Raw genomic sequence first — 27,251 nt, forward strand, 5'->3', positions numbered from 1 at the left:
CTGCCACATGAGATGCTGAACTCCACCATCTCGTGGTCACTGCAACCCAGGCAGCCCTCAACCTTTACTGCTTCGACCAGACCCTCCTTGTTAGTGAGGATGAGATCCAGCAGTGCACCTCTCCTAGTCGGCTCCTCCACCATCTGCATGAGGAAGTTCTCATCAATGCACTGGAGGAACCTCCTGGACTGTGGCTGGCTGGCTGAATGGTCCTTCCAGCAAACATCAGGGAAGTTAAAATCACCCACAACAACCATGGCCTGTGACTGTGAGGCCACTCTCAGCTGCCCATAGAAGGCCTCATCAACTTCCTCAGCCTGATCGGGTGGCCTGTAGCAGACGCCCACAACAGTGTCAGCCCTGCCAGCCTGCCCCTTGATCCTGATCCATACACTCTCAACTCGCTCGTCATCCGCTCCTGGGCAGAATTTAGTACATTGTAGTTGCTGTCTCACATAGAGAGCAACTCCACCACCACGCCTGGCTGGCCTGTCTTTCCTGAAAAGGGCATAGCCATCCATGACCACATTCCAGTCATGTGAACTGTCCCACCATGTTTCTGTAATTGCCACCAGATCATAATCTCCCGACCGAACGTAGGATTCTAGCTCCTCCTGCTTATTCCCCATGCTGCGCGCATTGGTATACAGGCATTTCAGGGAGCGAGCAGAGCACACCAGTTTCTCCCTAGGGGCATAGGAGGCCACCCGGTCCTCATCAGTTTTAGATTGCAGCCCCACTGGGACAAGCCCAGCTACAACCCCATCCCCCTTCGAGCCTAGTTTAAAGCTCTCCAAATGAGCCCAGCTAATTCCTGCCCCAGCATCCTTTTGCCCCTACGAGATAAACCTTTCCCACGTGACAGTGTCCGGACTGGTGTCTTATAAAACCAACCATTATCAAAAAATCCAAAGCCCTGCCTGTAGCACCAGTCTTGGAGCCAACCATTTAGAGAGTGAATTTTCCTATTCCATCCCACATCATCACTTGAAGATGGAAGGAGTGAAGAGAAGATCACTTGAGCCCCTGAGTCTTTCACCATCCTTCCCAAGACCTTGAAATCATTCTTCATCCCCCTCAGACTACGGGAAGCAGCTTCCTCCCCATCTGTCTGGAAGACCAGCAGCGGGTAGTAGTCCGTCGGGTGCACCAGTTTGGGGAGCTCTCTAGCGATGTCCTTGATCCGGGCTCCAGGGAGACTACAAACTTCCCTAAGATGAGGGTCAACTCTGCATATTGGGCCCTCTGTTCCTTTCAGAAGGGAGTTTCCTATTACAATCACCCTTCTTTCTTTCTTATCAGAGGCAGTCTTAAGTCTTAATGTCAATTACAGAATAATTTGATGGTGATACACAATCAAATCACAGAAGCTGATATGCAGAAAAAGTAACTAATACTGTTTATTTTTAGGTTATATCCTCTTCTGCTGCATTCTTTAAGATTATTAATTGTACTGTGTGAATACTCAGAGGATGAGATCAGCATGTAAATAATATTGAACTGTCCTGTATCAGACAGCATAGGGAAGGTGAAATCAACACCACGCATGTGTCGTCATGGTCCCCCCACCCCCGTGAGCAGTATTTGCCCATTCACTTCTATTAGGGTCATGATTTAACAAGAATGTCCTTAATCACCTATTTAGTACTCTGCTGCAGAATCACAGATTTAAACAAATATTTAGCTACTGCTCTAAATCTGGGATGTATGCATTTCCAAGAACACACAATCCAAACTGTGCTTCAATTCTATGTAGGCACACAACAGTATTTGCTTAATTTCAGGCCTAAGGAAATACCCTTTTCAGATTTTATGTCTCAGACTGAAAGATCACAGACAGCACAACATTTATTCAAGCCTGGAATACAGTCAGAGGATAATAAATTTTGGAAGCTTACAAATTTACTGAGTTTAGTTTGGTTTGGGTTTTTTTGGTCAAAAAATGACATATGAGTTGTTTGAAGAGATGTTCTTAATTTTCTGACATACACTGCATCTCGTTCTCTGTGTTTCCCCCCCCCCCAGGGGGGTTAAAATCTGTGGATAGCAAGAGCAGGGACATAGCAGCAAATTTTGCTGCTGTCCGGGAGACCTGGTCTTTGTGAATCATCTCAATTCTTCCTCCTCAGCCAATAAAGACAAAGCAAGTGAAAAAGGGGGAAAAAAAAATCTATACACATTAGTCCCTGCCAAACTGTGCAGGAACAATGATGTAAAATAGTCTGAATCCCTCAGGAAAACATGCTAGATCATTTGGTTCTTTCTTCCACTTGATGCAGGTTCATCTCTTTGAACTTTTTTCACAGCAGTGACATAATCCAGTTTCAAGGAACTCAAGTCAAAGCATTGAACCCACTTTTCAGATGCTATCTAAAGTTTCTATAACATTCCCAGAATAACCTGGCTTTATTATTGCCACATAAGGAACTGGGAAGAAGAGCCATATCTGTAATAAAGAATGTGCAGTGTATGACTTAACCCAATACTGACATAGACTAGAGTCAGGGGAAGGGAAGGGAAGGGAAGGGAAGGGAAGGGAAGGGAAGGGAAGGGAAGGGAAGGGAAGGGAAGGGAAGGGAAGGGAAGGGAAGGGAAGGGAAGGGAAGGGAAGGGAAGGGAAGGGAAGGGAAGGGAAGGGAAGGGAAGGGAAGGGAAGGGAAGGGAAGGGAAGGGAAGGGAAGGGAAGGGAAGGGAAGGGAAGGGAAGGGAAGGGAAGGGAAGGGAAGGGAAGGGAAGGGAATAAAGGTCCATGCTGTGGTAGATGTGTCTGAAACTCTAATTGGAGAAAGAGAAATCATTCCTACACAGCAGTCAACGAAGGATGAACAAACAGGAAAGCAAGCAGGGGGCAAGGAAGAAGAAATCAGAAGACACAATGTCCTGACCTAGCAACACCTAAATCAACACAAAATCAAGAGACAGAACAAGAACCTGAGGATAATGCGAGAACCCAGATCCCTGTGGTGGTGACCTGGCACCACTCTGCCTGTGCATTAGAGCTTCACAGTAAGCACAGCTATTTGCCCTCCTCGTTGAGCACCAGCGGGTGAGCAGACCACGTCTCCTCGGTGAACAGCCCAAGCTGATGAGAGGTACCAGCCCTCAGCTGTGGAGGAACAGCACAATGGCCAAATTGTACTTGGAGATACAGATGCTCAGCATTAGAGGATTTAAATAACATACACATTTAACATTACTTACCTGACATGACCCAAAATTTCCCCTCCAAAATGAATGAATTTTTCTCTAATAAGAAATAAGATATATTGCTAAAAGCAGAATTTGCCCTATTGTTAGAAACCTGTGAAGTTTTAATTAGTCCTCACTTACTCTTCTCCTACCTCGTAGTCAGATTTGTTGGAATATCTACCAAGCAATTCTACTTCTACAAAAGAATGACAAAGCGATGCATTCATTCACAATAATGGACTTTGCCAAATGGAAAGGGATACTGAAACATATCTTATTATTCCAGAATGGCAAAGGAGTGGGAGATGGGTCAATTGGTTTCTCAGCTATGTCCTCCCATAAAACACTGGAAAAAATAATCACTCTAAGCCTGTGAAGATGTACGTAAGTCCTTGTAACACATGTGGCAAAAGTTAAATAAATGGGCTGTCTTCTCACAGGAAATTACACTGTTCACCATCAAGCAGAATGTTAAGGAATCTGAGCTTCTCCCCTGCAGAGGGATAATGAACCCATATCATTCCATTTATCATAGTGAAGAAGCACCTAAAAAAGTAAGTTACTCTGCGGGTGTGCTCCTTTCTCCACATTTGCACATAATATGTAGTCATAGCTCATTGGCACACAGTTTCAGTTTCAGTGGTATCGGATTATAGATAACGGATATTCTTCTAATATATTAAATCTATCAACTGTCATTTCCCTCTTATTGACATAAACTTAAGAAGAAGAAAAATATTTTATAATTGTAAGAAATATAAAGCTCATAGCTTGCTTTCTGCAAAGGCCATTTTGTACCTGAAGAAGGAGGTCAGAAGCTGGCTTGACTCTCTGCTGGAAAAGCACACTTAATGTTCGATTCTGTTGTTCCAAATCAAAAACTCTCGTTTTCAGCTTTATACATTCCTCCCTCAGATCCTGCAGCAGAAGGGAAAACAGAAAGATTAGAAGCAGGTTACAGAAGCACTTTAAAAGCTTTAATAATGTCAGATACTAAGAAGAAACACATACACAACTTTTAAAATAGTACAAATCAGAAAAAATGTGCTACTTCATTTTCTCTGGTTGTTTGATCATCACAGGATAACATTAAAAAAATCTTGTAACGAGAATGAGTTTCATTTTGCAGATGACACAAAGTAGAAAGTGGCAATTAAGATATGAATATTGTAATAAGCATAAGCTAAGGAAGAAGCATCAGCTATACCAAACTAGAAAAAGTTCAAAGTGATATTGTGCCTTCAAGGTGCTCTTCTCATTCCCTCCTTGCATTTTCTGGAATAACCAAGTCAGCATTGCTGGCTGGCATACTCTGGATCTTCCCTGCTGTAACCTGCCACTGCTGAGCTGGCCAGGCCATGGTCAGATGTTGCTGCACCAGACACATGTGGTTACATGATCCTGCCTGACACTTCCAACATGAGGCATCAAAAAGCCTTTAAACAGGCCATTAGAAGCAGAGGTCGAGTGTAAAAACCACTGCATCTTAGAGCACAGGACATTACAATTGAAACTAAAACCTGCAAGTCTTTTAGCTGAGGCTGAGACAGGTTCATCATGAACAAGACGTTAATGGCTTTTAGATACAGCATCTATCTATCTATCTATCTATCTATCTATCTATCTATCTATCTATCTATCTATCTATCTATCTATCTATCTTCAATGTAAAACCTTCTTCTCCTTGCCACTCAAAGGAACATGGGATTCTATCAGAAAGAGGGTTTTGGAGAGAAAGCAGAATCTGACACTCAGACTTCCAGGATAATTTGTGCAGTTGACCATTTGAGGTATGAGAGCTTCATAAATGAGGAAGATAGGTCTCCCAGTAAAGATTACATGTAGAAATAATAAGCTAGAGCATATCTAGCTTTATCATAAAAAAAAATCTCAAAAATACTTTCCCATATTCCTTTCAATTTAGGCCAGTTGCTGCCCTGTGGTATTGCCTGGCTGATATTACTTTCCACCATATGAAGGTGGAGAAACAGGCCTCTGGATCCCCATATGCCGCCCTGTCAATACCATTATCAACATGATGGCTTAGCCTTATGAGACAACTTAGAGGAGGAAATTGTAGTCAGATGAGGCTTAAATTCTTGCCTACAGTTGCTCTAGTCTCAACTGTAAGCAGCACTGAGGTTAGAAGAAAATACATTCATCTTGAGACTTGCAGAAAATTTTGAACATCTTTTTACGCATGTATGTCCTGATTTTGGTAAAAAACAAGATCAGTTTCTCTTTTAGTGAATTTTCCTTTCAGCTAAGTTCTTCTAAGTAACTGCACTTTTCTGAAGTTGGCTACATATTTTTGTAAACAGACACAGCAATGGAATGCAAGGTCGCTGATAAGGATGCCCGTCCCACAAGTGAGAGAGGCAAGGAGGAGCAAACTGAAGAGGTGACTAAAACTGACCAACTAAGTATTCCATCCCATCCATGTGATACTTCATATAAAAATGAGCGATCACGAGAGTCTCGCTCTCTTTCACTATGGCCGGCATCTGGAGAGGACCCTGCCAGCTGCCCCTGCAATCTGAGGCCTAGTGATAGATCCTGCATCCTTGAATCCAGTTCCGGTTTTCTTCAGAGTCCAGCCCAGGGCTTCCGGGTGCCTGCTCTGCAGCTGCTGGAGCAGTGCTGAACTTTGCTGGGGAATTCAAGATGGGTTTTGTATATTTTGTATTACTTTCTCTATTTTATTAGTAGCATTAGCAAAACATTTTTAACTTTTTCCACCTTACAAGTCCTCTCTGTCTTTGTCCTCCTATTGCCTTTCCTTACTGGGGGAGGGGCGGGGGGGGGGTGCTAAGGGGGTGGAAAGGAGGGGGTTAACGAAGCATCTGCCACAGTTTATTGTAACCCTGCAATGAAACTGCGACAACATAGTATGTATCAGATGTTATACTACTGGATGAATTCAGTTACTTTCTCTTGACAGTTTCTTAATATTTGTTTTAGGTGGCTGTCAAATGGCTGTTCAAGTAAAATTGCCAGAGCCTTCCAACATCACCCTCAAAAAATCTTGAGTTTGATGTTTCGTAAAGCCGTAAAGCTTTGATTTCTGTGACTGAGACCTCTGATCTCTGGTCTTAAGGCAATCTCTGTTAGGAAACTGCAAGCATCAAGACCCATCATTATCTGCCTTTCACAAATAATCAGAGAACTTAGAAGAGCCTTAGCTGTTAAAAGTGTTTAACATTTCAACACTACTAAGTGCACTGAAAGGGAAAAATTATTCACAGAAACTGACAAAGTTGAAAGAATTAAATCTTAGCAATGCCTCTGCTCAAAACCTTCCTATCTTACAGTTTTAAAACCATAAGATTTATGTTCCAAACTTCAGACTTGCTGTGAAAAGTGAAATGTAAGGTACTGGATTACCCACCCCGATGCTATAAACTGTGCCAATGGTAATGCTACACATAGTCCAGAGGAGAAATGAGACACATTAAGGTAGCGGCATTCTGGTAAAATAAAGTCTGAGTTTAGAAAGTCGAAGCCCTAAAATTACCAATTAATACAACTACCAAATGTCTGAAGTACATAATTCCTCTCCTGTGGGCAAAACGACCAGCTATTAAGATAGCAATCTCCCAAATATCTAAGGTACCCCTGCCGTCTCACTACAGTAGTCTCAAAGCATGTCCCTATTCTCACATTTTCTCTTCAGTATGAGAATCACCCTTTTCCAAAACAGGACACGATGCCCTCCTCAGAGGTTCCAGAAATATGCTGAAATATATCTGAAGATACTTCTTCTGTTTCAACACTTAATTCTCTCCAGTTCCTAGCACTCTCATGTGATGTGAGAAGTGTTTGGGTGGAAGGAGAAAGGATGGATGCTTCCAGTAACTATCAGAGTATACAGGTCTGTCTCAAATCATATTGCTGCTTTTCTGAGTTAGATTTCCCAGAGGTAAATTTCTCTATTAGTAAGTGGTACAAAATCCATACAATTTTGCTACATAGAATAGCGAAATTTTGCTGTGTGGCTAATTCAGCACAAATCTCAATTTAATATAGCTTTTCCATAGTCACAGTGAAAAAAAAAGCCTCTCATATTAGAAAAATTCTATATGTATTGTAACAAATTATATACTTGAAAAATGCACATTTAAGACTGTAATTCCATTTCAAGGTTTCAGTGACATTGATAAATCACTCAAGCTTTGCTCACTCAATTTGTGTCACCGGAATCTCCCAGTGGAATCACGGTCTTTCCACATACTGGTGAGTACACAGTGCTTTATTCATTACATTACAGCATGTACTTGATTTAAACAAAAATTAGTCCTTGAGGGACAATTCCAAATTCACAGCAAAGCCTACGCAGTGTGCGTTACTGTAGAAAATCACTCTTCTCCATTTTCTGAAAGCTCTCAGCTTTTCCTCATGTCTCGCTCTGCCCCAGAGGTGTGTTATCTCACTGTCGCACGACTTGCTCTGTCTCACTGCTTGGCTGCATGACGCTAGATTTATCTGTTTACTAGTTACTATTCGGATTCCGATATCTACCTATTTGGGGCTGAAGAGCCCAACTTCTTCTTTATTGTATGTCATTGTGTTCCTGTCTTTTCTTATAAAAGTACTTGTATGAATGGTGTCAGGAGCACTGTAACAGTTAATAATCATTAGCATTTAGAAGAGTACCCTCTTTCCTCTTTCTATGGATATTAAATTAGCTGTTATTACTGAGTAATAGGTAAGCAGCTGTTAAATACCATCAATACCAAGTAAATCACTTTATTAAAGGTATTAAAATCTGTTTTTATTGTATCCATCTGAACTCCTTGGTTCCTCTGGGTTTGGGAGGATTCATTACTGAGAAAGTATGCAGTCATCAAAATGTTTGGTGCCTTTGCAAAGGGACTCAAGAAGCTCCTCTCTTCATTTGGGAAACAACCATAATATTCCCAAACTAGAGATTAATATCTTGAGATTAGCCCTCTGGTAAATATTTAATCACATACGGTTTTAAGTTACAAAATGTGGATGAGGTTTTTGTGTGTATTAATATGAGAGAATGCCTGCATTTCCATTTAAGCTGTACTGAAACACAGATTTGGGATTTTTTTTTTTCTTTTAAATAAATGAAGTTATGTTTCTAAAAGTTGTTCCAGCAATAGCTCTGCAGACTTGTGATACACAGACCATACAGCATATGTGTATACAGAGTACAGGAAGAGTAATACAGCACCGATAGCAACAGTGCAAGCTTCCCCATATGTTGCGGTTTGCACAAATCACCTCCAAGCTACAGTACTTCCAACTGCTGCAAGGCAATATCCCCCTTCTCGAGTAGAAGGCTTGCTGTGCATCAAAAAAACATGGGATTGAACAATGATACTTTCAACCTTAACCCGTGCTAACAGCTGCGAGGCTGTTTTGTGGCCACGGCTGTTGGGTGAAGAGATTTAGGGAACGTTATTACTTTTGGATTCCTGATGCAAGCCTGGGCCACAGGAATGCGTTATCTGTATACCAGGCAGCTGCATTCTCCAGAGCCTTGTACTGCTCACCTACAGGTCACCTGGACATCTCTACCTTCAGGGCAGGATACCCATCAGCAGACTTAAGGGGGTCAGAACATCTCCCTGTTCAACTTTTCATCTATCCAGAACGTCATCAAATTGATTCACAAAAATTCTGCCCAGTAAGGAGGTGAGAAGGGTATCCAGCCTTCTGCCTGATGTGCAGATGGCCAAACGCAACCTTCCACTCATTGAGGTGCAGAGGGCTGTGGTGAGGATGTTTGCCTACCCTGCTGTTCAGGGCACACTCCCCACTTTTAGGAGTTTAATTTGCGGAGCTCAAGGTCATTGTGTTCACGTCTGAGCCCCGCAGCAGTGCCCGTGCAGCCACGCCTGCACTCAGCCTGCCGCCTCCTTGACCCTGAGCTGTGTCCTGACCCCCTGGCTCGGCTCGGACCCGCCTCCTCCCCACACACTGGCCCAGTGGCCACAGGACAGAGCTGGACCCTGATTGCTGCCCGCAGGCCTGACACCTGGAGCTCAGCGTCCTGCCTGCCCTGCTGTCACCCTCTGTCCCTGCTCTCCCCCTTTGGCGGGCTGCTCTGAATGATATTCTGCTGTTCTAAATGATGTCCATAGTGGAGGCTCTGGAGCCAGTCCTCAAAACCTAGTCCACTACTTTTGCTATATATGTATCTATAAAGCTTTTGGTGTGAGGCAGAGATTTCTGATTATCTTAGTGTTTCTTGCTGCATTTTAAGACCATTATTTCTTGGCCTGTCATTCAGTGTAGACAAGACACTTTATATTCTTTGTTGCACTATCTGTGCTAAAAGATTGTATTTATGTCTCTTTCAGACTCATCTTTTTAAAGCTAAATGATCCAAAGTATTTTAATAATGCCACATTCATCAAGTGGTCTAGAACTCACAAAGGATCATTTCATGAATACTGAAGGATTCATAGCTTCTTATTACAGATCTGTATATTTTGTTCGCCTTCCTCCCCGTTCCCCTCAACAAAATGAATCACGTTCAACTCAAAGACCACTGTTTTCTAGAATTGTCCTACCAGTTATTCCCTCTCTGGGCAGCTGATTATTTCTGCTTATATGTATTATCCTGCTTTTCTCTCTGTTCAATTTCATCTTACTTTTTTTTCCAGACCACTTCTTCATTTAGCAAACCAATTTTCAATTTCACTCTTCCCACTAGGTTCTATCTGAAACAGCCATATTTCATATCCAACGATGTGGAGTGTGAACTGAAACTTGATGTGATCCAGAACAGACCTTTCCAGAAGCCATAGTGAATCTTTTCATTCTGCCAGGTTTGCAACCACCCTACAAGAATTTTGTCTGCGCTGTGCTTCTCTTGCTTACCCAGAACGGAGTAGCAGGACATGGAGCCTTCTCTTTGACGCAGAGCAGCACACGCCCACACCAGGGAGTCTTTCCTTCCACAGCATGTGATTGTGCGAGCTACTGACATGCACTGTCATTTATCTGGTTTACGTTCCACAGGAACGGACTGTGGGAGTGACATAACTCACTATGGACAGGGAATGGAAAAATCACCATCTGGAGGAAGGATTTGCAGTTGCTACTGTCTCAATAGAGGTAAGCGATGAAAAATGGATATGGATCCTATGTGATCAAGCCTTAAAGATGTACAGTCTCACAGATTTTATTCACTTGAGTAAGTAAAAGTATACTATATATGAACAATGAACATCTGCAAGCTTTAAGTTATACCACAATGCCCAACTACAACTTACCTTTTGAGTAAGTAGAGCCTGAACAACCTGATTGGCTACCTGGAATAAATAAATAAAATAGATTAACTATGTTATAATGTGTGTTTATATCTAACAATACCTTATTTTGAGGCTTTACACTCTGCTTTTTATCTACAACCACCACTAATTTATTTATTTTTATTTTCATTATTTACTAGTATTTTCACCAGATAATACTAATAAGAACACATTAACGCACCTTAACTACTTCTGTCCTAGTCATCATTATAAAGAAACGTGTATCATACCAGTTGCAGTGTGACATGACAAACATTTGGTTAACTTCTGTCATCTCTTCTTTGGACTAGATTAAAATGTCCCAGTCCTATATGCAGCTGGTGTGCATCGGCATGGATTGACTGCATTCACTAGAGCTGATTTTTACCAGCCGAGGATAGAGTGCTGAACGTTTTCATGAAGTTTAATTGTTTCTTGATTCAATATTGACAAAATGGTACATCTATCATGACAAGCAGAAACCATAAAGTGCCACAGAAAATTAAAGTACCTACTGTCATCAGAATGTGGCTGGAAGGCATTCACACCACATAGCATAATTGACTTGAACGAGATTACACACCATTGATTAGTAGAACTATATATTCAACAGGGAATTTTCGAAGTTATTTATTTCATACATCCTTTCTAATTTATATTTACCAGCAGGCACAGGGGCAGGGCAGGGGAAGAAGGAGGGTCAGAAACAGGGACTGAGATAAGATTTGCTGTTGATGATATCTAACTTGCTTGTTACATTTCTAATGTAATTTAAAATTATCTATGCATATATTATCAAACAATGTGTTTGCCTGTATCTTTGCTCTTGTATTTAGGCAGAGCAACCAGAGATGTCACTCTGTGCAAAAGATATAGTATTTATGATTTCTGGTTTGGTTTTGGGCTTTGAGAAATTACAGTAAAGCACACGCAGTTATCACCCAATCTGCATTTATTCTTCTTACTCTTGGAAAATTCAAGAAAAACCCCACACCACTGATGTGAACTGAGTTGTGAGGAAAGAGTTGAAACGAATTGATTTCTGTAAATCAGTTCTGTTAGATCCAAAAGTTACATTTGATTCACACTCTCATAAAATTGCCCAGTATCAATTTTCTTCTCCAAACTGGTCCTTAACTTAAGGAAGTCCATGGAACAATGGCCCCATAAAATAGCTCTATACATGATTTAACAGAATACACAGACTAATATTAGAACAGTAACAACCATCAGAAGTAAATATGTTACAGTTTTGAAAAACCATGTGCCTTGCTCTATAGGCTTTCAGGATCCACATCCGACAGTGTTCCTTCTGGCATGTACTTTTAACATCTGTTTGCTCTACCTGAAAATTGGACAAACCATACTAAATACATTAATTCTTTACTTTCTGACATGGAGTTACTTTACCAAGGAAGAGCTAAAAGGTTCTTTAAAGTATGTACTAGTCACTCACAACAGAATAGCCTACAAAATTACTCCTATAGCTTTATATATTGCACAGAGGAGTGTAAATGGCATAATCTTCCAAATGGGAAAAAAACCTGAACTTGACAATGGATATGTGACAAATTTTCCAGCTTTCACTCTATGAAGTTAAGTACCTAACTGAAAGTACCTGCCAGGGATCCACAGCTCCCATAGATCTCAATAAGAGAGATATGTAACTCATTTCTTTATGAAATGAGGTTATTTTATTCCAGTATCTAGCAACTTGGCAAACTGTGTTGCTATTACCATTTAAAGATTTTCAGGTCTATATTCTTGATTTGCAGCAGGAACAGAGGTGGGAAGCCTTCAGTGAAATGTTCTGCAGTTACTAAAATTAACTTAACAGTCAGTAAGTGAAATCATATCCAAACTTTTGCATTTCAGATGAGGCTGCCATTCCACTCCTACAGCAGCGCTAGTGTCCAGATGGAAATAAACTGATAAGCTAGCAGATTGACTTCATTTTCACAAGAGACACCACGATAGGAATGAACAACATAAGCCAGCACTACAAAACTGATGGTTGCAACTACCAAAACCTGAGGAAACTGAGACCACTGAAGGGAGAGGGACTGACTTCTGAGATGCAGAATACGTGAAATTCCCACTGATATGAGGCAGAACTGCAGCTCAATCTGAGTAAAAATCAGGCTGTAAGATGACTTGACCTGTGATTCATGCAGTTAATCAAGGTGAAATAAGGAATAGAATAGAGATGGTTGGTTTCTTAGCCTGCTATTATGTAGGAGATGACACTACTTGTCTTCACACTGCCTGCCTTTCCTCTGAATTTAATAGCCAAGATCTTTAGATGAGGTTTCCTTTTGTGGATTGCAATAAGAGAGAAAAGATCCAGCTTCACTTTTTCCTTACACAGTTATGTTTACATATACATGTTATAAAGTGGTCTTAACAGAAAAGGTATAAAAGCATTAATCAAAGAAAAGAGACCCTAGTGTAACATCTATTATACCTTTTACAAATACTGAGGTTTTACACAGCTGCCTTTAACGTATGGTTTCACACACACACAGACATTTCAAGTGTACTAAAATGAAAGGTCTTACATTTTACTCAAATTTTAAAAAGAGAATGCCTTTTGAAGATAACTTAGTGGTTTTGTGTAGCTACTTCTTAAAATATCAGCAAAATTATCACCTGCCCTAAGTTGCACAATTTCCTGCATGTAAGTATGGTGAAGCTCGACAGAAATCTCAGCTGGCACAGTGATGTGAATAAACATGACATTACCACTTACCAGTAAACCGACAGCTGAATTCCAGGATAGGAAACTAGGATTAAGCATGTTAACCTCAAACCCCAAAGGTACAAGACAACCCTGGTTTTTGCATTACATTTTCAGAGACAGAAAGATATTTCTATGGAGTATTTCTGAAATTAAATGAGCTCTTTTCTTATTTATCAAGCCCTGGAACATTTCAATGACACCTTCTTTCAAATACTGTTGTAAAGTTGTTTATATCTACACTTCAGAAACGAACAATTACTTTAAAAATCAGTGAATATTTATTAAAATTCATAAAGGACTCACTTCAGCTTGACCCATATTCTTTTCAGACTTCGTTTCTATGAACATTTGAGTTTCATTGAATTTTACCTTGAAAATTCTTACAGAGCGTGCATTTTTAAGTCATAGGTGCAAGTATTCATACAATATTAAACATGGGATATTATGTCAATCAGAAGAACAATGTGAAATAATTGATTTTAAAAAAAAGAAAAATGAGAGAAAATAATGGCAGGCACAGGTTTAAAAACTCATCTCTGGTATCTTCTTGTCACACACAGACAGAAAAATCACAGTGGTTATTTTTACATCCTTTGTATGCAGCCTAATGGCCACCAGCACCCCAGCAGAAAGCACCCTGTGCGTGGCAAGTGTCCTCACCACATCGCTGAGGAGGCCCGAGGGACCGAGCAGGGACACGGTGGGCAGGGCGGCCACATTAAATGATGCCTGAGTGCCCTGAGCAGGCTTTGCCTCTGCCCAGGGGAGAGACGCTGCAACATGAACGTGCTCAGCAATGAGTGAAAGATGGCAGCATTCTCCCAATAGTTATCAAATGATGTTCCCAACTTGCATTAGCTCAAGGGCCTGTCAAGCAACCCAAACATGTAACTAGGCAGAAGGGCGAGGGATTAGCTTTGGAGGTGAGTGCTCCCTCTGTGTCAGTCCAGGAGAAGTTCAATACACTCAGAGCTAATTGGACTGCAGAGGCAAAATTAAACTAACAGAACTAGGAGGCACTCCAGTTTTTTGGTGGCAGGCTTAATTGTCTCAGGTTTGGGCATGGTCACAGACTCGTGCCCTCAGGAGCGTCTCTGTTCCTCCCTTTAAACCCATCAGGTCTCCCTGGGGCAAAACGGAGCTGTAGCACAGACAGATCTGTAGCTCTGGAGGATACATCTGCTCCTAAAAACTACTAAAGAATTCCTGAAGCCCAAACTAAGGAAGGCCTGAAGAGACTTTCACCTTCAAGAAGTGGGGATGGTTTAAGGAGAGTTATGAACAGAAGAAGCACCAGACTTAAAGTCTTAAAGAAATTTTCAAGTGGAAGACCTTTTTTTTTTTCCCATGACAAAATTTAAGGAAAGCATTTTATTAAGATCTCCAGTAATAATTGCTGTTTGAAAAGGATTCTGTCACATGCAGCACATCCTCAGAAGACTCTGGTTCTCACAGTCATTGATTGAGTTACTCACTAATTACCTTTATGTCTCATCTCCTTTTCTCTTTATTGTTACTATCATGAAGCAGGGTGAGAACGTGCAATTTCTTGTGAAGCTGCACCAAGGGAACATACCCAGGTGGGTGCTAACCTGGGACTCCTGTAGAACTTGCAATTATTAACCATGGTTTTGTTGCCTGAGTCACTGGCTCAGTGATCAGAAAGGCTGAGGTCCAAGTTCATGTCAGCTAAACCAATGCTGGTTACAGTGCCACTGCCAAAGTGTTGTGGAGGCTGGAAGGAGGAGGAGAAGGAAAAAGTGATGCCAAGCCATAGGGAAGGACAAGAGAGGTCACCGCACACAAAACAGAAGACAAAAAAAGAGGAAGAAGATAAACAAATAAAGCAGGGAAGCACAAAACCACAGGTGATGAGAAGCACTTTCTCATTACAAAGTTGACACAGTGGGAGAAGATGGATACAGCTGTGATAATATGGGAGGACTGAAAACGACCAACATAATGTTGAAGATAATAAAGTTCAGGGAATAGTTTGATATAATTATTCACTCTTTAGACTGCAACAGCATGCAAAACCCACAACCCTGGATCAGAAATCCATCACGCTACTGCAAACACAATAAATCATATCTTCTGTCTTTATAACCTGTATGGAGCATTTTGCTGGAATGGACAATTATGGCGCTTTACTTGTTTCCAAAATTAATTATGTAGGCAGATTTTGTCCCAGACAATCAGAAAATAATTTTATGTTAAGCTCTGTAATTTAAACTAAAGTTAGTAATTATATGATAATTTCATCCTTATTACCAAGATATCCAAACATCATTCAGGTGTGCACTGAATGCAGTGACTCAGTCCAATGCAGACCAAGGCTCTGACGCTATCCCAGTGCCACAGAACAGACAGGATATAACCAAGCAGAAAGTGTATCTGCAAGTCCTTTACTCCAGCTCCTTGATAAAATTATGCTATAGTGGCAAAAGTGAGGATTTGCTGATGAAAATCCGCACTAAACTGGAGGCTTCTTGCACCGTAGCTGTATAGCTCATGCTAGTAACACTTCAGCAAATGCTGATTAAAAATTTAAAATGCTGGTATGAAGAGATGAATTGTCATCTGCTATGTGTGGTTTGCACACTCATACACTCTTTTCTCAAAGGTACAGCTGGTGTAGGTATTTTTTGGTTTGGTTTGGTTTGTATGTCAGCTAACTACTTACACATTCTTCTTATAGAATGGGTAAATTATTTCTACTAAGCAAGTCTTCGAGCTACTAAGTCTTAAAACTATTTTAAGCTCTTGCGTATAGTGAAGAGCCTTATTTTAAGACAAATGGGAGGAACAAGTAAGAAACAGCATATATATGCAGAAAATGGCATGCAATAGGAGATACTAGACACTTCTGGAATGGTGAGCGTTGCTAGAGTGCTCGGACAGTAACTGATGGGTGAATTCTGTAACTGGAAGGTCTGATCAGAAGCTGAGCTGTGCAGTAGTAGAAGAGAGACAACAGCTAGAGAAACCCCGCATAAAAAGCTGTGTATGTAACCCTAAGGGGAAGATGAGAGACTGAATTCCCTGGTTACAGAATATACTGCATGGGAAAGCTGGGGCATTTTTACCAGAAAAAGCCACTGTCACCTGTGTTCCACTCTACATAAAAGTCCACAAAAGCTAATAGGAAAATTATCATTTTCTCACCCTAATGAAACCAAACCTGTTCCAAATATTGGTCACAGGATTATGAACTTCTCAGTGAAGAGATGTGGTCAAAACAGCTTACAGCAGAGGTCAGAAAGAACAATACCTATGACTGCCAAAAACATGTTCCTGGAATTAATTAGAATGAGGTAATAGTAGAAAATTGCAGAACAATGTCGACCTTGTAAGAGAGGGAGAGATTAATTTCTATTCATTTAATTATAGTACCAGGTAAGAACAACCTTTTTATCTACCTTACCTCATCAAGACATCTTTCATACTGCTCTCTCTGGTTTTCATTTTCCAGAGCCAGCGCTGAATTCTCTGCCTACAGGAAAGCAGAATAAATAAATACATATGTAAATTAATCAAGGGGGATCTTGTACTGTATGACATTTCATAAAAATTCTCAGGGTGCTTACTTCGGGCACTTCCTCAAGATCCAGAATAAAAGCACTATACAATTCATTTTGCTACAAGTTGCTATTTTGAGTAAAAACAGAAGCGACATTCGTTTATGAGATTATCCACACCGTGCATTACAATTTAGAACAATATCAGAGCAGATACTCCAACTATGTCCACGATCTCATCTTGTCAGATGCAATAGCAATGAAACATTATAGAAAACAGTGGTAGATCTTTTCTTACTCCCTCTTTTCTGTTTAGAGTGAACTTGCTGAGAAAGCCACTTGGAAACAAACAGAGGCAGCTACTATTGAAAGGAAACAAAAGGCCATCTTATGGAAACTTGTAACTGTGGCAGCTCCTCGTAACCCTGGTTTCTGTCATGGGTAACTCCAAATGCACTGGTCTTACTATAGCTAATTGTGAATTGCACCCCTTAAATGAACCAGATAAATGTATTAGTCTTTACTTAAAAAACAATTCCTATCATTTCAAGAGTGAGAGGTATTTTACTACATCTAAATGCAATCTTAAAGTCAAGAAGTTTTTCTCTCACATATATCAGTTTAAATATGCTTAAGCTTCCTGTATAGTAGTGCCTTTCATCCATCTTTAATTTCAATTACACTCATACTTTTGCATAGTGCAAACTTCAAAACAGCACAATCTGGTATGTAAATTACAGTAAATCAATGTATTTTTCTATATGTTATGACTTGATGTTAGGAATTCTTTCAGTATTAGAAAAATCTCTGAAGTGTCCTGTATACAGTTGCATCAGAGCAAGTTTCAACCAGTTTGCTCTTGAAGACAGAGAAACTAAAGCCATATATAAAAATCTATGAGTTCAAACTGGCTCTAGAAACCTTCCTGCCTCCCACGCATAACTTCACATCACAAAACCGTAACACCAAAATCAATGCATCCACATAATGACAACTATTATACAATTTACATTATTTGCTTCACTTTAACCTTCTGTCAACCTATAAAAGTTAAACAAATGCTGTTTCAAAAGAATTGTGGTTATACAAATCAGCAGTCATAAATATATTCAACATCTGTAATTTCAGAGACAAATTTAATGTGATGTACTGTATGGAAAGATTCTGTGGAAAGACACACAGTTCTCTCTTCCTTGTTAAGAAAAGTCAAAGATTCAACAAAATGAAAATCCCAAAATTCAATAAATTAGTTCACCAACAACAATTTCAAATGTACCTAAATCCTAAAATTAAGATTAGGAAGCAAAAGTAAACAAACATAATTATCCAGCATATTGGAAGAGAGTAATGAATAAAAGGGAGGTAAGAAACAAGGGCATATAGAGTTTACTTATTTACAAGTCTAAATAACAACTGTATGGAATCAGTGCTTTATCTTGAGGGTACCATCAAAGCCAGCAAAGGTGGCAGAATGCTCTGCATCAATTTTTCACAATGTCACCTACCAATGGATTCAACATATGGCTATAAAAAGTCTATGGGTGATCCTGCAGAGAGCACCATGAGATGAGGCAGCAAAAAAGTACAGATGCAGAAGATGCAAAGTAGAAGGAGAAACTGCAAAAGCAGCAGTAAGAAATCAGAAGCTGGAGGGTAAAGAGTCCTCCGTACCAAAGTGCCTTTCATTTACAGTTACCAGTTTGCTTTCACAGACTGTTCTTGCATATTGATTGATGAAAACAAAGAGATGATTGCTGTATAAAAATGCATTTCTATGAGTTAAAGATTTACAGATTATTTCTCCATGACTATCACCCTAAAACGCCATCCAAAATAAATTCTTCTTACTGTTTTGAAGCAATCATTAAAGGATTAGTCTGCACAGCCTTTAACTCACGCATGTTGGTATACCTGTGGGTTTAATTGCTTTAATTTTCATTTTTACTAACATAAAAATAGATTGTATGATTTTATCTTAAAATAGTTAGGGCAGACTGTTCCCATATAGAGATATGTAGAAGAACTACACCACGTAGTTATATTACCCCAAATTCCCAGAGAACTCCCTGTATTTCTCTTAGTCCATTTTTTAATGCTGTGAGGCTGTAAAATGGAAGCTAAGTCTTCTTGGATCTGTTAGCTGTATCTCTGATTTCAGTGAGCTACTCCTTTACAAACAGGCTACCGAAATTAGGAAATCTGGACTTGACAGCATTATAAATAAATGCTACGTTTTCCCTCTTATCAAGCCACAGTGGAAACATCCGTATAATAAAACCCTTTTTCACAGCACTGGCTTTGAAAGTGTAGTGAAGGGATGTAATGCAGTCAACGTTAGCTTGACTTTTGTGCTTCTTGATTGCTGAGCAAATCATGCCTATTTATGTGGCATTTTTGTAATGAGGACTGCACTAGAAGGGAACACTTGACTGACTTTGCTTAAGATCCTGTGCCAGTACCCACAACACGGGAAAACCAGTACTTGATATACTAAATCACTCTATATTGCAACTGAATACTTGATAATAATCCTCATTCCCCCAAAACTATTCATTTGGAAAATTTGTAATAGCACTTGTGGTCTCAAAACCCTGCCTCTTAATCTAACCCTTCATTTATTTAACATAAACCGCTGGGTTTTGATGTTATTGTAAGCCTGCTTAATTTTTGCTCAGAGGGATCTGTCTACCTCCAGTATTGCATATTCTACTCATCTTTTGCCAGTTAAGCAAAGTAGGTCTCCTTGGAGGAAACCACTATTACATTTTAGTTTCATTTTTATTTTCAGGCCATACTTAAACCAAGCTAAGGCACAATAAGAAGCCCACACTTCTCACAGCGTGGAAGCTGTTGCACACCTGCAAGCACCCAGAGGCAGAGAAGTGCTGACCCCTAATGCAGCCCCTTCTCCCATAAACAGCCTAGCAGGGGACTACACAGGAAAAAAACTCATTCCTGAGAACAGTACTCTTAGATATCAACTGATTTCTATAGTGATTTCTTGTAGGTATAGCTGTCCTCTAGGAATTTATGTATATTTTATGTTACACATAGAAATAAACCGTCTCTGTCCTTCAGGTTCACAAACACTCCAAGTGATGCAGCCCAGCGAGCTGCTGCAGACAAGCAACACTTAGCACCAGGCAAGCCTGGCTCTTCTTGGGCTCAGCGCTCAAAGTGCAGTATCGTTCTGTCAGCCAAAAGTAACTGTGCCATAACTTACCATTCAATGAAACATTACATGTTGCTTTTGGATCATTATAGATTCACGGATTCTACAAACGTCAAAACAGAGTTGCTTCCTAGTTCCAACTGGTAAGAAAGCACTTTGCACAATAGTCTCTCCAAACACTGGGAAATTTAAAGATTTCAATCTTGACTTGGATAATGCTAAAAAACCTTCAACTACCTTAATTACAGGCAACTGTGTTCTGAATTGAGAGACTGAGTTTAGGGAAAATCAATTTGAAAGCAAAAACTTCAGACTACTTTGTAGAAAACAGAGGTTGCCTTGTATTGATACCCTTGCTAAGAGAGTCATTCCAAAAGACTTTGTCAACAATGATTGTAATCCCTTTCTCAGGATGGAAAACACAGCCCTGGTAATGATGAAGTTTATCTTTAGGTCAGCTAAGAGCTTTCTCTCCCCTTCACAGATGTTGAAGAACACTCTGGGTTTCCTCCTGTGGGGCAGCTCTTTGCTCTGTTTCATTCCAGGCTGGTAACAGGCTACACACCTGATGCACTAAGGTCTAGTCCTGTTCTGCCAAAATGAGTAAGAATCTGACATTTATTTCCATTAATGTAGACACAAGTCAGGTGGAATGAAATAAACTGTATTTGTTTCACAATACGCAATGTTTCCTTAAAACTTCTTTGCAGTAAGAGGAAGTTCCTTGGTTCATAACTATTTGTTGTTCATTATGCTATAGAAGAAATAAGGAGACAGACAGTAGCCTTAACCTTTTTCATGTCTGTATAACCATGCTACATACTGGATCAGTAAAGGCACGACAATTCATTAGAGATTTTAAAAAAAAAAATCTAAAATGGTTATAATTAACTTTGGGATAGCTGCAACACCAAAGCACAGGAAGCATCCATGCAAGCAGTACGACCACCTAAACTTCAAATTCTTGTGAAAATACATCTTCACATGAAGTCTAAAATGCATCTTAAATATATTCTTAATGTGGTTATATCTACTTTTTTGTTAATGAACAGCAAAAGACTACAGCTTGTTGCATCATAGGGAAAAAACAAATCCAAACCTCCTACCCCCTTGCCCCAACACACAGGGAAAGGCTGTCTCAAAAAGGTATTCCTTATCAGTAGGCTGTGGGCCAGAAAGTGCTCTGCCCCTTCCCAGCTCACCAGCTTTTTTCCTGAGTTTACACGGTCAAAGTACGAGATCTCCCACCAGTCCCACTGAGACATTTTGGGGGTTCAGTCCTCACCTGCACTCACAGATCATGGCACCTTTCAGCTGAATAACAGCACCAGACTACAAATAGCTGAAATAAATATGGATTTATATTCTTACACTGAAACAGACATTTAAGATTATTTCTTCATTCTCTCTTCTTCCTTTTTAATGATTTTATAGAGAATTATTACAACAGGTTAAGGATTGTCTACTTACTATACTTTGTTCAGCATTTACTGGTGTTTGGTATAAGTGGCAGACACATTCTGATGTCTAAGAATGTCATGAGACATCCATGTCTCCTCCAGATTTGCCTCTCTAAGTGGCACTTGAGAGGACATCTTTCACTTAACATCCTGCAAAAGCCATTTCTGTGTGCTTCTTGAAAGAGCAAACTGAAGTGCTTGAAACATGTTTGAAAATAAGATTTGGATTTAAGGCTCTAAAGTGTCTTTCAAAAAGTTTAAACTTCACCTTGATTTATAAAGTCAAGAGAACAGGAACAACAGCATTTTGTTATCTAGCTAGGCTGTTTCAACTATTTATGAATTAGGATGTATTTGGTGCACTGGTGTCTTTAGGTGAAGAATTCTTTCTTGTACCTATTAGGAAGTCTTAAACAGACAGTTCTCCACACTTTTAGAACCACAATGACATTAATTAAAACACTGAACTTTCTGCTAGAATGTATGAATAAAAGAGAAGCACATGCAAGACAGTTTTTCTTACTCAGCCATTGTAGAACTGAGACAAAAGGATGGAGGAAGGAAGAGAGAAGGAAGGGGAGAATAGTATGTATTTTGCACTGAGGGAAAAGGAGATCATAGAATCATAGAATTTGGATTGGAAGGGACCTTTAAAGATCATCTAGTTCACCCCCTTGCCATGGGCAGGAGATGAAAGGTCTAAAGGTTGTACGTCAAGTTAACAGCTCAACGTGCTTTGAAGGTATCATCAACAAAGGTCAGGAGGAACAGAGTCATGACAGTGAACTTTAAAATCCCTGACAGAATGTACAACACTGCTTACCACGTGCACTTCTTTGTTATTCATACTAAGCCATTTGTCCATTTATAGAAAGCTTTATTGATTTACACAGACACTCATTTGTCTTGCCCTGTGCAGTGTATTAATAGCTGCCCAAGCACTTCAAATGTGCTCAGCAGTATTTTTCCTGCTTTCGGCTTCTGATTTTGCATGTTTTTGTGGTCACAGCTTCGTACAGCGCACATGAGAGGTCAAAGACAAGGTCAAAGCCTTTTGTTGGTAAAGTAAGAAGTAACGCCGTTGAAATCTTTCCTTAGGTCCTTAGGTATTTCTTTGGTAAGCTGCTCTTCTAGGAAGAGTTTACCACTTGAACCATCTCATCTTGGGTCACAGGAACCTGTTTGTATTACTCTGTACATGTTACACAGAAAATCTGTCCTTTGAAAGACTAACCCAACAAACTGCCAGAGAAGTTTAAGAGCATATTTATGCTGGTTAGAAGTGCTGAAAATCACATTTGTGTTTTTAAATCAACAGAACTATAGCAACAAAAGCCTTAATTAAATTCTAGCACTATAAAAGCATTTCCACTGGCCACTTACCAGTGCAGATTATATTGCTATAGATAACTCTTTGCCAGGAGTAAAATGGGAACCTCACCTCCCAACCTGCCTGTCAACATTTGGATGCTTCCACCTCCTGTGTACCAGTTTCCACCAAGGAGCAACACTGGAGCAACCCCGGAGCATCTCCCTGCAGCCCATGTGTACAGCTTTGCTCCCTGGGCCCCATCCCCAGATGGGAACCAAGGCTGGAGAAAGCCAGGGACTGATGAAGTATGCAGTGAATTTAGTGGACTAATACTTAACAAAATATCACTGTATGTTTTCTCAAATGCCCTAGTCTTAACTATTTCTTCTGCCTCATGGAGATGAGGGAAAAACAACCAGACCACAACAACAACAACAAGTTAGTGATATGATGACTACCAGGCTTCTCACACTTGCTTCAAAACACATGTTCCCTTAGCCAACTGCATCATTTCCACATATGCCATCTTTTTTAGCATAACAAAATAGCCTATTCTCTTTAACCACACTTAAAAACCATTTGTCACATTTTATCTGAAATACTCAGCCAATGTTCAATTCACATTCAGGTAAAACGTGGCATAAAAGCAACACATTTGTGATGTTAAATAATACAATACGGAACGACACAATTATTAATTATAATTCTGTCTATATAAAGGCCATATTAAACCTTACTGGGGAGTATTGATAGGGTTCGTTGTTGCAATTTAAAATTTCAACAATACATTTTAAAATTCTTTACTGACACATAAGCAAAGTGACATCAGAACAAGCCACGAAGAGATTTCAAAAGCAGCTTATCCCACAGGCCATGCTATGCTACGGGTGGGCTAGCAAAAAAATGGGTTTGTAGCCTCATAGAGGGCGTTGTAACCTTCTTCTTCTAATGTATGCTAGAAATCAGAAGATATTTATTCAACATCAGAAAGGCAACCGCTTAAGATTACATAAAAACTTGGGTCTAAATGTTCCTAATAAAAAGCACCCCAAGGTCTGCGCAGCTGCATATGAAGTTTTACCAGTTATTGATGACCTGATTCATGCATTTAAACATGAATTTACGTGGAAAATTATGCAACAGCTTTAAAAATTGTATGAATTTCATGCTGAGAGAGATCAGAAACCAGAAGTTGCTCCTTTATCTGCAGGTCTGCAGCAGATTGCAGGGAGAGACTGAGGCCGGGCCCTGTGCTGGGCTCCCCAGCACCCAGCGCTTGCCCGGCCTCCCGAGGGCTTCCCGGATCCCACCAGAGGAAACACCACAAGTTCAACCAAAAAGATGCAGCCTTCTTTTTGAAAGATAGGCAGAACTATAATTTAATGCTTCATATCTGCTTATATTAGATAAACAGAGGAACTTCAGGAGTTGAATTAAACAAACCAAAACCAAATGAGATTCACACACTACTGATGAGACTGTCTGCTAAAAATGACTAAAAGTAAACCTCATATTCCTGGTGAAATACCTTTTTTTTTTTTTTTTTTTAAAAGTATTATTTTTCAGAAGTTGGGGCCAGACATTTTTAACTGGTTCAAGAATGGTATTTGTCTTTTTTATTTTGGTTGACTCTAAAGTAGTTAAGAATGACAAGCCTTTACAATTGTCACCATTTTCCTTTCTGACACCACAGGAATGTCTGGACTTGATGTTATAAAGAGAAGCTTAGGAACAGATCTAGCAAAACAGACTGCATTGCAAGCAAGGGCTTATCTTTGAGCAAATAAATATCTCGGCTACTCAGAGATACATAATAGCTTTGTATGTTTACCTGCATGCAAATTGTAGAAAACAGCAAATGCCACCGTTATTTACAGAGAATAAAATAGATATACAATATATTCATAAATAAAGCACTGCCAATACAGGCCTTTGAACAAATACATGAAAATTATGAAGGATGCTTTTTTTCCCAAAAATGCTTCCAAATGATCACATATAAAACATTTTTTTTTAAGGATGAGGATTAAAGGAGATCTAGATAAGCAGAGACAGCATAAATCTGTTTATATTTCCTGAAGCTAAAGACATACGTAATACACATGATGGTCTGTATAATGCATATACACTTGATAGAGCATAGAAGTACGAGTATGGCAAACCAGAAGTCCCAGCAGGATTCCTATATTTTAGCACTTACGGTCTGAATAAGGCGCTGAGCTGCGTTCCCCCGCGGGGCACATGGTCTGTGCACAGACCACGACACTCGCTTCCCATAAACAATATTCCTAAAGAGAAGCAGCTGCTCTGAATGAGCAGTAGAAGGGCCAGCCAAGGAAAGGCTCCTGGGCAGACAGAGCCATGGCGCCACACAATGCCAATCCTGCCGTGTCTTGGGCTCTCGGGAAGGAGGAGGAATGCTGTAACTCACCCGCTTTTCCCAAAACGGCCCCTTTCTGACAGGACAGGGGGTCTCCCCAGCAGCATCCACCCAGGCACATGGTACAGGCCACGATGCCATCACACAAAATTAAGACATAAGACTGAATTTTTATGCAAGGAACAGTGTGTTTGTGTTGTGAAATTTGTTTAACTTCTGATTTTCCGATATTTACAACACTTGGTGATCCTTCCCCTTGCAAACCGTGAACCAGCAGCAGCTGTTCCATCTCATTCTTTTTTTTTTCTTTCTTTCTTGTTTTAAGTGATTTGTTCCCTTATGGAACTGTTCTCTGTTAGCAACTGAGAGCATTTCACTCTGACAGACTTACTGTGCTTCCCCATGTAATATTAACAGGCAGTTATTTCTTCTATCAAAGAACTAAAAATAAAATCCCTGGTCCATAGAAGAAGTATGAGATCCTGAAATTGTAAGCGAAACTCAGATTCTTGCAATTAACGGAGGCAGATAAAGGCAAGCAGCGTGATTAATCCTAAAGGGCATTTGGTGTTTGATATCAATTTCTATTTAACATGTGATAAACATCTTTGCATTGAAAACTCTTATATGAATTAATCTTATCACATTTGGCCAGTTGCACTTGTTTCAATTTTTCTTGCAATCAGACCAAACTCTTCAGGAAAAATTCTAATTCTTTGAAATTAATGAAGAGTAGTCGAAAACCATTGACTGTCCATATATCCAAAGCTGAAGCTTGGTAAAAAACTTTTCACTGTGGCCACTTGCAAAGAAAATACTTGCTTTGATTTGAAAGAAAACATTTTGCAGAAGATTTGGATCACATTTAAAACCAACATCGAAACCAGTACAAATATTTCTGGGGCTTTGTGTAGTTCTGAAATGATACATATGGCAACCACTTTTGAAAACATTGACTTGCCTAATGACAAAACAGAATGTTTTTGTTTTTAAATTCAGGTCTTGAGGAAAACTCACATACTTCCAGGAGAGTTTTTCAAGCAGTCAGAACGGCAACTTTAGTATTTACTTTAAATGAGTTATCCTTCAAACCTCTGTGATTTTGCCCATGAGGTTGCTGCCACAGTGACAGTTTTCTGCGTTCTGTGATTCCATTCTCCACACCTTCCTGAGTCGCATACTCACCTTCAAGGTTAATCTAACATAGAGTTTGAAAAGAATAGGGTATTGCACATCTTGATATGAAAATTAATTTTTGGGCACTTTATACCAAGAGATCTCATTTGTTATTTTTCCCCACTTGTCTAGCTGAGATGTTCACAGTAAATACAGGCAATACAACTGGAAAACAAAGCCCAAGGTGCAAACAGTTTGTCTTTACAAGACACACTTCAATATATAAGTACAGGAAGCCACAATGGTGCCCAAGGTCCCCAAGCCCAAGGTGCTCATTTTCTTCAAAAGCTGAAATTCAAGAATTTAGCTATTCTATTAATTTCCCTTTTCAAGTTTTGGCAGGTCACACTAAAATTTAATTCAGCATTAGAATATAATTAATTAAAAATATGAATTATTTTTCTTTAAAAACTAAGATAAATTAAAAATGTTAGTCAATGGAATTAAGTAGAAAATCTTGGAATTAAGTACCAGGAAGCCAAGAATTACATGTATAAATATATATATACCTTTTTTTTCTACTTTCTAGAAATTCTAGCTATGAAGAGCAGCTCTTCTACTTTAAAGCTGCTTTTATGCATTTTTTCTAATTTCATTGGAATTAATACGAAATATAATTTCATATGTCAATGCAAATAATGGCCCTAGTGCTACAACTGGTACTTCTAGGCTGCTCCATGGACCTGAACTGAAAGGCTGTTATTAAACAATAGTAAATAGTTCAAATGTGGAGCTAAATTCAGCACCAACTTCAAGGAACATCAACACCAACCTCCTCCCCGGGAAACTGAGCAACTGAGTTTGCTTGGGGTTGATGATAAAAAAGAGAAGATTCAAAACTTTAATGAATTCCTGCGTTTCTTCCCATGTGTCTTGTAATGTATAATCAACACCACACTTAATTGTCTCCCATAACCGGTTACTTTGTCTCTCACCGGAAGGTGAAAAAACAGCTGTTTTGCTCTGTCTTCAGAGAAAGCAGATGCTGAATTTTTATCAAGAAATATTTTTTCCTTATTATTTATCTTGAGTTTCT

At 39.6% G+C, this 27,251-nt stretch overlaps 1 protein-coding gene across 1 annotated transcript in view; it reads right to left on the minus strand.

The window, feature by feature from the left end:
* The window catches only part of NCKAP5 (NCK associated protein 5), a gene marked incomplete at its 5' end in the record, with an annotated part of 361,561 nt that overhangs the window by 84,648 nt on the left and 249,662 nt on the right, over positions 1-27,251 (minus strand). The window contains 3 exons of the mRNA XM_082054889.1: positions 3,988-4,107; positions 10,440-10,478; positions 16,622-16,690. Of these exons, the coding sequence (XP_081911015.1) occupies positions 3,988-4,107; positions 10,440-10,478; positions 16,622-16,690 (228 nt within the window). The remainder of the gene's footprint in view (positions 1-3,987; positions 4,108-10,439; positions 10,479-16,621; positions 16,691-27,251) is intronic.

The sequence above is a fragment of the Streptopelia decaocto genome, assembly GCF_964273445.1.
Source record: "Streptopelia decaocto genome assembly, chromosome: 6".
Classification (NCBI taxonomy): Eukaryota; Metazoa; Chordata; class Aves; order Columbiformes; family Columbidae; genus Streptopelia; species Streptopelia decaocto.